Genomic DNA, 16,886 nt, shown 5'->3' on the forward strand with positions numbered 1-16,886 from the left:
TAAAGGCATTCGAAGGAAATAATTATTAAAAGGCCGTCCACACGCAACCAGAGGAATGTTTTATGTGCTCTCAGACGCCACAAGTGGATCCAGTGCAACACAACCAGTCATCCCACGTTCTCTGAACTCTACATTGTTCAGAAAGCAATCTGGGAATGAAGAAAATCACAAATTTACCAATTACTCACAAGGAGGCAAAGACGACAAAAAGAGAAGAAGAAAAAACAACCTCCCCTCAGAATGTCAGACAGCAGAAGCATTGTGGCTCAGCGATGACAAAGTGGCTCTGTCTGACGCAAAGTGCTCGACAGGCAGGTGGCAACTGTCACAGCACATGACAAAGTGAAATGAAAGGGAGCGAAAAGATCCTCCAGAGGAAAACACTTCAAATGGTCAAACGTTGACAGAAAGTTCGGTTTTCGCAAACTGTGTTAGATTTATTTATTTATTTATTCATTCATTCATTCTTTCTTCTGTGTCCGGGAGGTACTGGAGCTCAGTAATATATATTTTAGAAATAAAAATAAAAAAAATAAATAAATCCCTATTTACAGAATGACATCGAATTCGTGTGAAGCATTAATATTCACATTTTGGACTTTTGTAGTTAGCCTTGGAACATCATATCAGCTTCTGGGCCAAATCCTGACGGATGGAGGTTGTTGAGCCAAGCTTTGATGAAATCACCATGATTGGATTGTTAATATGACAGCTTTCTTTTCAAAGGGGCAATATCGTGTTTTCCAGGCACAATCACGTAACTGTTACCTTCAGATGTTACAAAAAGGCTTCATGTTACCAAATATCACTTACAATTAATTTTACTTTATAATTTAATGCGTCTCTATAAAAACTCCTGCTCTTTCACAACATGGCTCCTCTATTAACCTTTTACCAATGTTTTTACCAGCGTTGCACTGAGAAGCAGCTCATGTAATGAGTTCAGCAGCTCCATCAGGTGCTTCCTGATTGCTGCTGCCGCTAGTCTGAAGGAGCCGAGTTGAGGAACTTGCAGGAAGATTTGCTCCAGAACTGTTTGACTTTTTAATGCAGTAGCGGTCCCTTCTGAGGAGAAGATTACTTCATTTTCCTCTTCTCCACTAATAAGACAAACTGTAACTCTAACTCCAGGATGAAGGGCTAATTAAAATATTAAGCTCCGTACAGAATACACTTCGGTTCAGAAGTTAATTTGGATCTCCTCGCGTGAGGAGGAGGCTCTGTGGATTCAGCGCTGCCATGGGAGGGACGTCTGCAAAAATCTGCAGCAGCACAAAAACACTTAAGTTAAATAAATTATGACTGAAAACATCAGACAGACTGTACACAAACTTTAACAAGCCCCGACGTGAGCTGACAGGTTTGTGCAACGAGTTTTGGCATTATGGCACACAATCAAAAGCCTCTCTGTCAGCGGGCCGGGCGGCGTCGCTACAGAGGTTACATTTATGAAGGATGAACACAAACAGAGCGGTGAAAACGGTTTTCACCCCTTTATAGATTTGGTTTCTTTTTGCTTTTTTGTGATGATATGTTTTTTTAACTTAAAAAACTTAAAAAAAAACTATTTTCATATTTATAAAAGCTGCACTATGAAAGTAAAAAAAAATAAAATAAATATTTGTTAAAACTATTACCATGTCGTGACATTATAATATAAGACAGATAATGTGTGAAAATATTTTGCTCCTCTGCTTTCCACCTATGATCCAGAAACAACCAATCAGTTTTAGAGCCGACAATAATCCTCATGCATTCGCTCACATCCTCCCCCGTCTGTCAGCCATAAAGTCTGGTGATGATGATGATGACAGTTTTCCTGTAGTGGCAACTTGTTTCTGTGCAACTGAGCACATTCAGCAGCACATACACGAGGATGACTGATAGCACTAAAACCCTCCTCTTGGCTCTGATTGGTTGATTTTGACCCGGAGCGGTGCTTCTCTTCAAGCAAAAGTGACTCAGGAAGGAGGTGGAGGACCTGAATTTTTTCACACATTATTTGTCTCATGTTATAGCGTCATGAGATTTTTAACAAATATGTACAAAAAAAAAAACAAAATTTTTTGTGAAAGCTACAAAGTTACAGCTACTGCAGTTTTAAAGAAGGTCCCAATTTAGGCACATTGAAGAGTTTTGGGCAGGTGTGGGCACTCCTGGTCCTGGAGGGCCGGTCTCCTGCAACTTTTAGATGTTTCTCAACACACCTGAGTCAAATAATGAGGTCATTAGCAGGATTCTGGAGAACCTGACTGCACTTGGATTCAGGCGTGTTAGACCAGGGAGACTCTAAGGTTTGACCAGGTTTGGCCATCCCTGGTTTTGGGGCATCAATGGCTTCTAAGTTTTAAGTCCAGACTATTTACTTTTTTTTTTCTCCCAAACCTTTAAGAGGTAGACTTGCTTTTTATCCTACTGAATAAACCAAGTAATTAAACTAATAATAAGACATTTCCTTCACAATTTTCTGCTGCAGACCAGAACTCTTAGCTCTTCTGGGAACAAAAGAAACTAAAGAGTGCAAAACATGCAGTCTAAATATTTTTGAGGCCTCCTTGAGGAATTGTCTAAGTACAAATCCTCACTGTGGTTTGCCGGCTTCCAAAACTTTTGAGACTTTTTTTTTTTCCTTTTTGTTTTGCAATCTACTCTGTTTCTTGAGATGGGGGCATGATGTCTTGCCTTTTAGCTTGCTTCATGTTGTCAGATTCAATTTAAGTGACTTATCGATTGTGCAGGTGCAGTAAAAAGGCCCGGCTGCTGCTGGCGACATTGAGCCGAAGAACGCTGCAGTCACACTGGAATCTCAACACAGCCTGTAAACAATCATTTGAGATTTTAAAAAAAGTGTGAAATGTATATTCAGATCGGCTTAGAACGCTTTGTCATTTACTAAATGAGGTGCATTTTGTGTTGACTCAGCTTACATTCGCCTTTGCTATTAAAAATTGTTTGACGATGTGAACGACTTGCAGATGGAAAAAGCAAACAGGCGTAATCTGTGGGCAAACAAAGAGTAATATTTTACTGCACTGTTTTGTTAAACAGGATATCAGGAGAGTGAATCATAAAGCTGCTTGATGCTGCAGCCTTCCATCTATGTTGGTGCGTATAAAATGGGTTTCATGTGGGTCCACTGCCAAGAAATCAGCGTGTTGCTCTTGATGATATTTGGATAAAAGCGCAAAATTTTACAGAAAGCTGTGGTGTCCAGATGTTAATTTTAGCTTCATTGAACTGAATGTTTCTTTTTTTTTTGTTTGTTTGTTTGTTTCTTCCATGTTTGATGATCACTTTGTGAACCCTGAGCAAACAACCGGCAGCTTCCCAAGAAGCTTCATGACCCAACTATAATGGAGAGGTTCAACTAGTCACAATAAACAATAAATCAGTTAATAACATGATAAATAAAAAAGACAGTCAATAATTTTTATTTGCTTGATTCATCGGTTTTCTCTTTCTCTCACTTTTTATCAAAAACTGATTGATAAAAGTCGTCAGTCTGGCGTTTTGGTCTCAACCATCCCCTTTTTTGAAAGACAATTTTGTCAACAGAAACTTCATAATTCATTTTATTTGTTGTTTCTGTTGTTTTCTTTATTTATTTTGGATATTTAAAATGTCTTCCAGTTCAAGCTTCAAATGTGTATTGTGATTTAATGTTTATCGATCCTTAAGAATAATGTTCTTGCATTTTTATGCAATTACTACTATTATATTACTTGAAAATGATCTCAAAACAACAATATTATAATTTATCACAATAGGTTCTGGGACAATTTATTGTCTCGCAAAATTTGTTAGGAATAACGTACCTTCACATATCTGCAGAGCTCAAATCATAGATGGATTAAAAGTATGTTTAAAAACTCTTACTTTCTTCAACTAATTATTCACTGTTTTTTTTTATTTTGTCAGATTTTCAGCGTTATTTCGTTTATTATTCATATGATCATATTTTTGGTTTTACTGACCATTTTAGGAGGAAAGTTTAGCGTTCTAAACAAAAAGCATGAGAGCAACTAAGTGAATAAATAGTTCAAGGTTGAAGTCTTCAATTATCATGTCTTATCAGACACCTTAAGCATTCAGAATGCTGAGGTCAGTGACTCCACATCAGTACAGACAGAGCATCTGGACAGTGCATGAGCCAAATCATGTCATTATTGATAAATTCCCATGACAATTGAGTATCACTCAGGTAGATTTTGTAATCAACAAATCTTTAGCAGCCTGGTTTAGCATCATGTATAAATAAAAGAGCAGTGATGCTGGCGTGTCACACACCTGAAGCATTGTATGTACGCCATAAAAATGTAAGGCAGAAAAGTGCTAGGGTAGGTGCAAACGTAATATTTATCTTTGTGATACAACATTTACTGCCAGGACATTTTAATCAGCATTATGCAAAACACACAAATTGGCCTACAAAGTAGCTTTATGCAAGCAAGCCCACATTATCAAGTACAAACCATAAATCAATAAACCTTTTGGTATTGGTATGAAACGGACCAACTGGAAGATTTCAACGCTTTACGGAGTCTAGCTCAGACACTGTGTTTTGCGATGCAGCTTTCTTTGTTCACTAATATAACTGTATTTTCCACCAGGCTTATATAGACACTACCAACCTGTAGGCATAAATATTATGAGTGGCACTGGCAATCTTCTTGTTTTCATAAAGTTTCTCCAGGACCATCTTCACCTGAAACGCACGAGGGAAGAAAAACAAAACAGTAATGAGTGACGGCTGCTGGCATTCGGCTTCATCCTCTGTTAGCTCACTGTTGAGTTTATAAAGCGCTGTGCTACAGCCAGGAGTGTTGAAGGAGTTCTACCTGCAGCACTACGAGGTATGAATAACCCATTAGTTCAGTCTGCCGCTGCTGACTAACGCAGGTTATTTGCCAGGCGCTGAACTTTTTGGTAAAAGCTAGTAAAACAAAACCTGTTGCCCATTTTTAATGCTGTCTAATGGTTGCAGAGCATCACATGTTCTGCATGAATCTACAAAAAGAAAAAAGGAAAAAAACAACACAACGCTGAGCAAGCATTTCCTGGAATTACATCACTACAGCCATGTGAGTTTTCAAGAACTACAATGATCAACTATAAATACAGTAAGTAAAAAAGACAAGTTGTGAATTGAAATGTTTCCTTTTTCTTCTTTCTTTTGCTAATCTGAGTGATTTATTTACTTCTATATTTTTATTCCAGACTCTTTCTTGTAGCTGCGGAGTCAACCAGCACTTCAACATGCGCCTCCTTTTGTACATTTTAACCTGAAATAAAATTAAGCGGAACATCTCTTTAAGCCCAGACAACTAGAACTTTTTAAAAATCAACAAAATTACTAGCAAAAAGGCAGAGTTATCCGTGGAAAGAAAAACATGAGGTTTGTCGCCATATCATGCATATTTTCGGTACAGAACAAAACGGACGCTGGGAAGAAAGTTTGCAGAAAATCTGGACTTCTTGGACAGAACGGACCAGATGGGGAGAATAATCTTGACACACCTCTGTGTAGAGCGTCTTCGCTCGTATTTTAGCTAAAGGGCAGAGACTAGAACTGAGCTTCCACAAAGGGGTCATGACACCATGACACTCCTCCCTGACGGCGGTGGGTGACAGAATAAATCATGAACTGTCGCTGTGAAAGTCCCGACTCATGTCCCAAGACTTCTGTTATTAACTAACGTCACGATCACCTATCAGAGACTTTAAGCCAGAGCTGCACCAATAGCTCAGTTATTCTGCAGAGCTCATAAGCACCAATTCTAACAGAGACATTTACAGTGATCTTGGGGCATCTGTTCACGAGGACGCTAAGATAAACAACAGCATTTGCGTAGCTAAGCCGTCTCCCTGTACAAAAAAAACTCTTGAGTAAATGAGAGGAGTGGGATCAAACATTGATTTGGTGAGACGTTTGTGCAATCTGTGCAAAACAAAACTGATTCTTATGTCACCAGCCGCGGTGACGGGCAGCTGCCGTCCCTTTGGTGAAGCTTTGAATGGAAGTCAAAATCTGAGACTAGTGAGCCGGAATCAGAAAAAGAAAAAAACATGTAAGTAGAGATTTGATGATCTTCAGAAAAGTGATTCACAAGTTAAACTAAATTATGCAAAGTTTTGGCAGTTTCAAGAACACACATGTATTAAATACACAGACATGCAATAATTAAGTAATAAACTGGTTTTCTGACAGGTAAGAAATGAGAGAAGGAAGCCGCAAAATCAGGTTACAAATTAGCTACAGGGTGAACTGAGGCAGAGCTGCCAGTAGCATGCAGCATTTCCTTTACAGTGCGTGGCCTTTTACAGAATCAATAACATGATAATATTTTTAAATGCATAATTTTTTTGGCTATGTTTTGTTCTTTTTGCAACCAAGTCAGATTCCACTCAAAAGTGTGTTTAAGTAAAGGCTCCTAAAATCCTAGTGTGTGTACAAACTTTGTTCCAGCAGCGCCATTGGCTAGAAGAAAAACCTGGCTGAAACTGAACCCCATTGGCTCCATTTACTGTTTACAGCTTATAAACACCTCACTGCTTTAATTAAGGAAGGTTTTATATATAAATATATATTTTTTTTCTTTCAAAATTATTTTAGCAGTTGTAGCACTTAGCGCTTCAAGAACATTACGTGAAAGCATGAAGCCTGCCTCGGGTCTCCATTATCTTGGTCCGTGGCGTCCCAGCAGGACAGCTGCATCTGCTAATATTTTTGACCAATTAGTACTTTGCAGCAGGTGGGAGCTTTTAAGACGAGCCAAAGAGTAAGATTAATATGCAGGAAGTGGAAAACAGATCTTTTTTACTTCAGTCAGTGGCAAAAATCAGAAGATTAAGACAAACCCAAACTACAGAAAGTTCATAAGTTCCCTCTAGGTGTCATATACCATTCTGGCTAGCTTTTAGCCACTTTAGCTAAACAACAGTTTATTTGTTTTCTGCCTAAATTACGACATGTCATAAACGTTACTGTGCACGTGTTGTACCTGTCCTGGTGTGACCACAGGTGCCAAATGGGGCTGGAAGGTGCTGCGTCGGTCCGTGATGAGGCTTCCATGTTTAATCGGCGGTATCTCTTCATCTGTAAGTGGGGCAGCGTTGCACATAATTCTAAAATCTTTTTTATCGGAAATGGAGCAGGTGCCGATTTAAGAGAGCTATACCGTTTGCCCGATCCAGGAAGATGTGGGTTTTCTCTGCGTTTTCCCCGAGAACGCGCAAATCAGGTATGTCTTCATCGTCTTCCACGTCCTCCTCGGCAGTTACGTTCACTTTTTCTTCTTGAATGACTAAAGAGGGATAAAATAAACACAAGGTATTAATATGAGAATGAATGTGGCAGGGGGAAGAAAAAAATCACATAATAATTAGCACAGTGATTGTTAATGCTAAGGCAATGAAAATAAATAAATGTGCGGTTAAAGTCAGCTGACAATCTATTCCAGGATTATTTATGCAAAAACATAGTGCGATCCAAAAGTATTCACACCGCTAAAACAAATTAGTAGTTTGTCACGATCCTGCCTTGTGCAGTTCGGATCTAAACGCACAACCACAAAGACTCCAGCAACGCAAGCATGAACAGCGTGATTTCTCCAAAGGCTCAGCTGCTGGCAGCTAATATCACACTGATTATCCTCATTGTCTCCATGGGGTTTTCACAGAGAAACGTTGAGATGTTGGAAAATAAGTCCATTTATGAGATATGTGTTTGTTATCCTCAACAAACCCCTTAAAAACGTGACAGTTAATTAGCCCGCCCTCCCGCTGCTCCCCCTCAACGTAGTTGAAGCTTTTGGCCGCAGATGTGCTTCTCATTTCTGAGGGTGTAAATGCCACACTGCGATCAAGTAATGCAACTTAAAAATAAATAAATAAATAAAAATAAGTAACTGGCACTGATTTAAAGTGTGGATTAACACACATTTGCAGGGCAGTGCGAACACGTGACTCGCCAACATGCTATTAACACGTTTTTGGAAGACAGTCAAGGGCGCGGGAGGGAAGATGCAAACGCAACATTAGCATAAAAAGCACGTACTTTTCAGGAAGAGAGAAAACTCCCAAAACAGAGGTCAGAAAAACAAGGCTGCACGCGGCCTGGCATGCATAATAGGATGCATTAAAGCACGACTATTAGAACTCCAGGATAAAGAACACGCAGACATGAGCATTAATGTCATTCATCAGCCCCTTTTTAAGTAAACGCTGCTGAAACTTGCACGGCCGCCAGGAAAACAGGAAAAGAAAAATGTGCACTGGAGATCTTCCCATGTTTACTCTCATAATGAAAAAAGCTCAGTATTTCTTACAGTGTAATCAACACACACACACACACACACACACACACACACACACACAGCAGAGAGGGAGCAAGCACTCAACAGAAACACACACACACACACAGCCAAAATCCATTAAAGGTAAGTGGATTTCAATATTTGTTCTCCAATGTTTTTTTTTCTCCTTCTCCTGCTCTTCGTTTTGCTTCAGTGTGGTCTGATTCATCCAAAACTTCATCATCAAAGCCTTTATATCCCTCCTCACTTTTCATGTGCCCCGTCATCTCTTCTGCTTTTTTTCATTTCCTTTATTTTTCTGTCAAATGCGCGGCTCCGGCCTTATCGCCGCTCCATCCTCTCTTTCTCTCTCTCTCTCCCACCGTGTGGCTGTCATTTAAATGAAAAAGCCGACGGTCCCACTCCTGGGCTGCGACCAGTTACACTTATTACCACAGGAATCAGAGAAAAGATGACTTTTGACGCACCACAATGGGGAGGCGGGTTTTTTTTTTCTTGTCTGGCTTGTTGTTAAAACGGTATAATGTTCTGTAGGAGCACGGTGTCAGATAAGTGAGACAGAGGGAGGAGAGACTGACACCCAGAAACGCACCTCGTTTAGCGGGTGAAGCCGGAACCGAGGAGCCTTTTAGCGCCGCGTTTTATGCCACATGAGAGGCTCCGCCGAAGCAACAGGGCGCATTATGGAGATACGGATCTTAATTCAGTGAAGTCACTCAAAGCGTGGAGCATTTTTCTTTCTTTTTTTTTTTTTTTTTTACAAGGGCTTTGTGTTCACCTTATCGCACCTTTAGATCCTCACCGGAAAGATACGCCGGCGAGGAAAGGAGCCGAACGAAGGAGGGAGGAGAATCTAGATGAGGCTTCACCTGCTGGTCGGAGATTTGGCTGGATCGGAAGTGATTATTTAACGTATAATAAGTTTCAAATATGCATTTTATGTGGCGAAACGGTGAAACCAGGAATTTCAGGTGACATATACATTTGTCATCGTGTGACATGAACTCAGATTGAACTTTTAGGTCAGCTGGATCATTGAAATGATGCATTTCTTTATAAAATGGGAAGAATATTTTTAGGTTTTCTTCAAATTGAAAGTTTTGCACAAACTAAGATGGCTGTGATTCTAAACGCGTTTGGGAGAGCTCAACTGATGATGTCATCGCTTTGTAAGGTTCCGATAGGTTAATTTCTGACATTTAAGTTAAATGGAGGCACACGTCTCCATTTAAGTTATGAAGGAGTTTTTAAGTTTCTAATGAGAATTTCTTCGTACACTTGAAATAAAACAAAAGTAATTTAGAAGTAACGTTTTAGCGAGATATAGGAGTCTGTCTTAAGTCAGTAATTATTGAATACTTATATGAAGTCTTTGTTTAAATGGCAGATGTTTAATGCTTGATGTAACATTTTTCCCATCTTAAAAGTTTTTTAAAAACCTGCCAACGGAACTGGTACGTTTTTTTTTTTCATTACTACTTGGGTATTATTGACTTAAAACAAACTATTGTATATTGCTAAGAAGTTACTTGTAAGTTAGTGATGTCTTTATTTCAGCTGCACCGAGATATTTGCACTGGACATTAGTCAAAACTATGTGGTAAGATTTTGTGCAAACGTGACAGAAATCAAATCAAAACAAATTAGCCGAGACATTATGAGGAGAAACGTGAACTTCGTCCAGTAAATTGTTGCACTTCATGTCATTTGCAGAACAAAAACACAGAAAAAAAGCAAACTTTATTCTTCAACTCCACCGTTATGAACTACCAATCGTTGTGCAGAATGGGACATAAACTCCCATCAAAACACATTCAGGTCTGTGGATATTATGTAGGTATATGAGTGTCAAAAGTTTGTGCAGCAAAAAATGTTTTCTGTTCGGCTTGGGTTTGAAGGTATTAATGAAAGGTTAAAGGTCAAAATGTCACCCCCCCCCCCACACACACACACACTTTTGCAGGAGGAGGGGGAGCTGCAACAAATTTTTTGCTGCACAAACGCAGCACAAACATTTGACACCAATTTTATTTGATTTCATAAAAGTGGGGGGAGGCTAGCTGACCTTTAACCTTTCATTAAGCCAAAGCAGCACAAACAAAAACAAATTGCAGCACGAACGGTGTCGAGTTGATCGGCATCCATTTTGTCTGATTTGAAGAAGGTTGCGGGGCTGGATGACCTTTCATGACCTCTAGGAACATCCATCCATTTTCTATACACCCTTTGTCCCTAATGGGGTCAGGAGGGTTGCCGGTGCCAATCTCCAGCTAACGTTCCGGGCGAGAGGCGGGGTTCACCCTGGACAGGTCGCCAGTCTGTCGCAGGGCAACAGAGACATACAGGACACACAACCATTCACACACACACTCACACCTAGGGAGACTTTAGAGAGACCAATCAACCTGACAGTCATGTTTTTGGACTGTGGGAGGAAGCCGGAGAACCCGGAGAGAACCCACCATGCACAGGGAGAACATGCAAACTCCATGCAGAAAGACCCCGGGCCGGGAATCGAACCCAGAACCTTCTTGCTGCAAGGCAACAGCTCTGCCAACTGCGCCACTGTGCAGGAACATTTCTTTATATATTTAAAAGCAATTTTGTCTGATTTGAAGAAGGTGTGTGTGTGTGTGTGTGTGTGTGTGCGTGTGTGTGTGTGTGTGTGTGTGTGGAGGGAGGTTGGGGGGCAACTTCACTCAGGTGACAAAATGTGAAAAAGTTAAATATATACTGAATCTGTTCACTATTAGTTGCAATTTTCCAGCATCTTTCCTTTCAAGAACCCTCCATGTTCTCCAACAGTCAGCTGGCTGGTACAAACGGATGAAGCCACCAGGTGAGCGCTCAGAGTAGCATGAAGCTAGCTCTGCCACGCAGGTGGACATCAAGCCATTCGGGGCTCACAGCACCAAAACTCATTTCTCACACACCTCACCTTGTCCCGAGCCGTGGGATTTCTCCACGAGAAAGTCTCTGATTCTTTCCACCCACAGGTAGAGGATGCTCTCCCCCGCATGCTCCCTGTTGAAAATTAAATAGTCGCATGTGAGGGCGGAAGCTCGAAATCACACACAGAGACGAACGCCCTGCGAGAAAGAATAATGAAAGCTTTTGTTGTGACTAATATCGCCGTGCAGCGTCTCTTTGTGAAGTCAGAAATTACGAGAAAAGCTCTCACACGTAGATGTCTTCCAGGCTGTTTGCCAATTCGGCCCTCTCGGAGCCTCGCAACCACGCGGCACTAGAAAAGCCGAGAACAAACACAAGGTTATTGAGTGGGACGCGGAGTGGGCTTTTGAGTGGGACGTTGTTCTTTCAAATCAGCAGCATCTCCTCATTAAATGAAAAAAAGGCAAATCGACTTACTTGATCTGATAGATGGGTGGGGCTGCACTCGGATAATCGGGTGGAAGGATTATCTGGTCACAGTGAGACGAAAATAATAGTTTTAGAACAAGCTGAAATGCTTGGGATTTATATGCAGGGATTTTTGTTTTTTCTCCTCCCGTTTTCCACCTGCAAGCATGCTGTCAGTTTCTGCTCCTCGGCGTCGCTGGATATTTTGATGCAGAATATCCTGGACGCTTCGTCTATCACACACCACTCGTCTCCGTAGATAGAAGACAAAGCTTCGACCTCTTCGATCTGAATGAGAAAAAAACCAAAAAACAACTAGTCTAAGAGTTTTCAAAGTTTAATCCCTGGTTAATCCACACTGTGATTATAGAATTTCAACAAGTGGAGGGTTTTAAAATTCTCACAGTACAGCTGATGGCGCTGTAGAGATCTGTATAGATCTATGGGTTTGTTATTCTGGAAGAATAACAAAGAATAACAAATCCAAGAATCAGACTAATTCCTTAAAGAAACAGACGCTGAAACAAACTGTTTATAGCAAAAGGGATAAAAAGGAGTGATGCACAATTCCTCACTATGCAGAGCTGGACAGAATCATAAGAGAAACAGGCAACTTTCAGACTGAGCCATTTTATTCCCATCAACTTTAAATTCGTATATGTACAACAAAAACATTTAAGGCTGAAACATTTCATCAGATTAATTGTGATTAATTGATTATTGAACTATTCGTCAACTAATTTAGGGATTGATTACTCGTTAACTCGAGGATACAGATGAAAAAAACGACTATTTGCTAAAAAAGTGACATCCTCAGAGCAATAGTTAAGCCAAAACTGTCCAAAGATTTTTAAAAAAAATTTCACTTAAGATAAAAAAAAAACCTTAATCTAGTGGCATAGTTTAGTTTTAGCTTCACTCAATTCAAATTCTGTAAAAAACAATAACAAAAGCAATGCTTAAGAACCTTTTCCTATTCAATTATTAATCAAATAGTAGAAAAATAAAAGGATTGCCTCTACACTGTATTGATCTTAAGTCAAACAGAGAGAGCTGAGCTTTTCACATGTTTTGGGGGTTTTTTGCTGCAGATGCATCCTAAAAGTGTTCACTAAAGAAATGCTATGTTGTTGCATTTTAGGCAATAAAATGTTTATCTTTTTATTTAAAAATGGACTGAATTATTTATTTACATCTTGTAATGTATTTCTAAAACTATAAGAAAGGCTTTTTAAAAAATCAACAGAATGTGCCAATTATCTTATCTGATTAATTGATTCGTTGTCAGAATAAGCAATAGGTTAATCGATAATTAAGATAATTTCTTTCATTACAAACACATAGTGCACACATCCCTAAACCATGACATACCAGTTAATAGGAATCACTAAGAGTTCCCTAATAATAAGAATTAGGGAACTAAGACTCACTCCTCAGTGAGGGAGTGGTGGAAGCTCACAGCCAGTCAGACATATGTTGCATCAATCCACGTCATCAGCTGACTGGGCAGATCAGCAGATTGTGAGTCTGCTGGGATAACTTTCAGACAACCACAAGACCAGGAGAGCACAGTGAGGTGTACCATCTGTACAACTGACCAAAAAAAAAAAAAGCTTCACCCCGTTCCTGGTGGAGTCACACCAGACCGAGGATTGCAGCTTATCAGGAGGATTCATACATTGGTGTGAAAAAGTGCTTGTCCCCTTCCTGATTTCCTTTTTCTCTTTTTGCATCTTTGTCACACCTTGGTGTTTCAGAAAATCAAAACAATTTAATACAACACAAAATGCAGTTTTTTAAATGGTGGATTTCATTATTAAGGGAGAAAAAAAGCCTGAAACCTGCATGGGCCTGTGTGGAAAAAGTGACTGATTGGCTGCAGAACCCAGGTTGGTTTCAGGTGGAGGTCAGAAGTGTGATCAGTCTAGTAAATCATTTCTACAAGAACGCCAATTGAATACATTCAATTTGCAATAGTATGTATACTTATAAAAGTATAAGTATACATATTTACATGTATAATAATATAAGTATACATGTATGTATATATACTTAAATGGATATAAGTATGTATAATTATAAACACAAAAGATGAATTTTATGAAAAGCGTGGTAAAGTGGAAGAAAAACAAGCAAAATACAACAGCTGATTGGTCACCTTATGTGATGTCACCAGAGGTGTCTGGAAGCTTTTTTTGTTTGTTTGTTTTTGAGAAGGTATGCTTTTATTTTGTTGATTAAATTGTCATGTTTGCAGAAAATAGCAACCTGTACGTCAAGTTTACCGTGATATTTTGTACTGTATAACAGATAATCTGGTTTGGGGCTTTAAATGTTCCTGGCATGATTTCAAGAAAAAGTTGCACTGAGTCGCTCTGCCTCTTATCAACATGATTATCACTTCCACGCTCCATGCAGCCAATCTACAACAGTTACTGTAAAACTCTGTTTTCTTCACTCTGTCTTGGAGGATTTAATCTTACTTGAGCCTGCAGATCTTCTTCATTCTCTGGATTTATAATATCCGCCATGAAACCATCTTAACAGACCTCGCCCGCCGGGAACACGTATCATTCAGTGGTAAGGCACATGACAACACGAAGAATCCTAGCAGTCCGTGAAGAACAGCTTCCAGGGTAAAGTGGCTCCACAGCCTGCTACCATTCTGACTTCCGGTTTCTGCCATCACCTTGTGGGTATAAAGAAAACAGTAAAATGAGGCACAATATACTGAGATAAGTTTATACACAATATTCTAAGAAGAGTTTGTCTTCTACTGTGTCGCCAAAAAAATATTCACATTTCTCACCTTAAATTATGTTTTGTTACGGGATTCTCTTTTATTTTGAAAGGCCCGGTTGGCTGATTTCCGCTGAGGCGTGGATCAGCTGATCTCAGTGTAAACAGTCAGCAGCGACAGAGGTATGTGTGTCCAGGAAGCGTCACTGCGATACATATTTGTCGGCGTGCTGAGCCGGAGCTGTCAGAAGACAATAAACGAGAAGTTGGTGTCTGTCGGCGAGTGAAAGCGGGATGTGTTGGAGGCTCTTCGCCGTGCTGTGTGCGCTGAAGTAGGGCAGCAGGAAGCTCACCGGAGGGGCTTTAGACATCACATGCAGCTCCACGGTGGGCCCCTGTTAGAGAAAGCAGCTGGATTTTAACTCACGGGACGTGGAAACTGTAAGTCTGAATTTTTCTGTGCACTTAGTTGGATCATAAATGCGTGTTTAAATCACATTAACGCTAAAACTATCGCTGCTTGTGGCAAGCTGTAGAGTATTTAAATATATTTTTATGTCCTTTAAATTCCTCTTGAAAGTAAATTGTTCGAAGTTTTAGCACCTAAGTGTCCTGTGTTTTTGTTTTTTTCTTCTTTTGTTTATTATCGAATAAATACAATAGGTACTGCAATGTGGTTTTTATTGCTATAAGACTGGGCACCTCTTAAAGATTCACAATAACAATTTAACTTGAGCTTTTCTGGTTTCAATCCAGATTCTGTTGTCTTATAGCGCAACACGATGATAAATGTCAGCTTGAGGCATTTTACAAGAAAACATTTTAGAAGTGTAATTTGCATCCAGTTTTATAAAAGCAGAATAAAATCAATCCAATAATGTATAGTCGGATTCAAATTCAGCGACATACTTATAATCCTTGTTGTAAAACAATGTAATCAAATTCAGTTTAAAATGTAAATAGGTGAAACTTTCCTAATCTGCCGAACGCCATTGTCTTTGCAGCAATCCATCCTCCACTCCAGCAAGCATGACGCGACAGTAGCCAGGAACAACTCAGTTTTAACCAGAAAACTAATAATAATAAAAAAGAAACTCCATCTGAGCCTGGAGCTGAGAGGGCAGGGCAGAGCAGAAGACACAATGCAGATTTTGTTGAAAATAAAGTCTACATAACAAGGTGTTCTGAAGACACTGGAACAAATTTATGTTACACTGTCTTTTTAATGAGATGGAAGAAACAGTGGCTGAGTGATTTTTGACGTTGAGTTTTTACTATATGTGTTAACACACTGACACTGTCTTATTGTTTTTACTCAGGTTATCATGTTGTGAGAATGTCACACCGGTCCATGTCTACTTCAAATATTTCTAGCATAAATATCCATCAAAAGAAATCCATCAAAATTTCTTACTCATTTTAGCCATAAAGATCTGAATACCAAGATACTTGTTTAGTCACGGTCCCATATTTCAGAGCCAGTGGTACAAAAGAGAAACGGAAAACACTTATGCAATTTTCAACTGGCATAGTTTTTGAAATGCCATTGAGTGAGGAGGAACATTAACCTTAAATCCTACAAAAAACACGAGAAAATGTGTTTTCTTTCTTACTGTACCCAGGTGCATTCAGGTGCCTTTTGAATTATTCATATGTTTACCATTTTGAGCCAAAATGAAGCCTTCTTCTTCTGAACACAGACTAACACTAAGCATATAACGTATGGTAACATTGGTAATCAAGTAGATTGTTTTTTAATCGATGTACTAATAGAACATTTAATTAATTAGCAGACTAAAGGCTTGGGGGGACAATTTAATTATTGCTATTAATTAAATAGTATAAATAAAAATGCCCTTTTTTTATACAGCATACCCTTTCTTTTGTAAATCCAAATATAGCTGGGGATTTTATGGGGTTTTTACTTACTTTGATACAATCATCTAGTCATCTAGTCACCTGCTTTTCAAGCCCAGCTAAACCTGTTTCTGAGCCACACGTCAGTTTCCTGCAGAAGTCAAGCTGCAGAATCTTACGGTAATAGTATTTTGTTGACTACGTGATTTATTGATCCCTCTGCAGAGCCACATGACAAACCGTGACATCGCCGTATGAGCGCTTTCCAATTTTCCCTTGTCTTTCAACAGCAATCATTTGATGCCAGCTATAGGGGTGTCATGTGCACATGCTTTTTTTTTTTTTTATAAAGTCTGGATGTGGAGGAAAGGAAAGATCTGCCTCTTTCCTGTAAGGCTTGGCTAGAGACGGCCTCCTTTTGAAAAAAAATAAATAAAAAAATCCTCGTTCACTTCTCCTTGCTTTCTTCATTTCCGAGAAAACAAAAGCCCTTGTGACTTGTTTCTCACATGACCCCGTGCTGACTGGCTAAGTAATGTAAACAATAAGGGAGGCTGTGCAGCAATTTAAAATGGCCAGTCTGATGATTGTAAAGCATATATTTCACTTTATTTC

General features: G+C 39.4%; 2 protein-coding genes across 3 annotated transcripts in view; one reads left to right on the plus strand and one right to left on the minus strand.

Moving 5' to 3' along the window:
• Positions 1 to 1,025: 1,025 nt before the first annotated feature.
• impact (impact RWD domain protein) lies at positions 1,026 to 14,344 on the minus strand. The gene is made up of 9 exons (XM_044130024.1): positions 14,159 to 14,344; positions 11,835 to 11,963; positions 11,685 to 11,737; positions 11,497 to 11,559; positions 11,254 to 11,339; positions 7,179 to 7,304; positions 7,002 to 7,096; positions 4,632 to 4,705; positions 1,026 to 2,999 (listed from the first exon to the last, which is right to left on the minus strand). The coding sequence occupies exons 1-9, from the start codon at positions 14,204 to 14,206 to the stop codon at positions 2,942 to 2,944; spliced, it is 732 nt and encodes a 243-aa protein (XP_043985959.1). The 5' UTR covers positions 14,207 to 14,344; the 3' UTR covers positions 1,026 to 2,941.
• Positions 14,345 to 14,560: 216 nt separating this feature from the next.
• LOC122838959 (oxysterol-binding protein-related protein 1-like) overlaps positions 14,561 to 16,886 on the plus strand; it is a 50,431-nt gene continuing 48,105 nt past the window's right edge. Inside the window, exon 1 of one of the 2 annotated variants that reach the window (XM_044130021.1) lies at positions 14,561 to 14,855. The gene's annotated coding sequence lies outside the window, so the exon portion shown is untranslated. The remainder of the gene's footprint in view (positions 14,856 to 16,886) is intronic. The other variant, XM_044130023.1, reaches the window with a different exon arrangement.

The sequence above is a fragment of the Gambusia affinis genome, linkage group LG10 (genome assembly GCF_019740435.1).
Source record: "Gambusia affinis linkage group LG10, SWU_Gaff_1.0, whole genome shotgun sequence".
Classification (NCBI taxonomy): Eukaryota; Metazoa; Chordata; class Actinopteri; order Cyprinodontiformes; family Poeciliidae; genus Gambusia; species Gambusia affinis.

What these genes read in the sequence shown, in the direction of transcription:
- impact (XM_044130024.1), bottom strand. Translation starts at nt 14,206, where the DNA reads ATGGCGGATATTATAAATCCAGAGAATGAAGAAGATCTGCAGGCTCAA. An exon ending in AAGAAGATCTGCAGGCTCAA is followed by an intron (nt 11,964 to 14,158) that starts GTAAGATTAAAT and finishes TTTCTCATTCAG; the next exon opens with ATCGAAGAGGTCGAAGCTTT. An exon ending in CATAATATTTATGCCTACAG is followed by an intron (nt 3,000 to 4,631) that starts GTTGGTAGTGTC and finishes GTTTGCCCACAG; the next exon opens with ATTACGCCTGTTTGCTTTTT.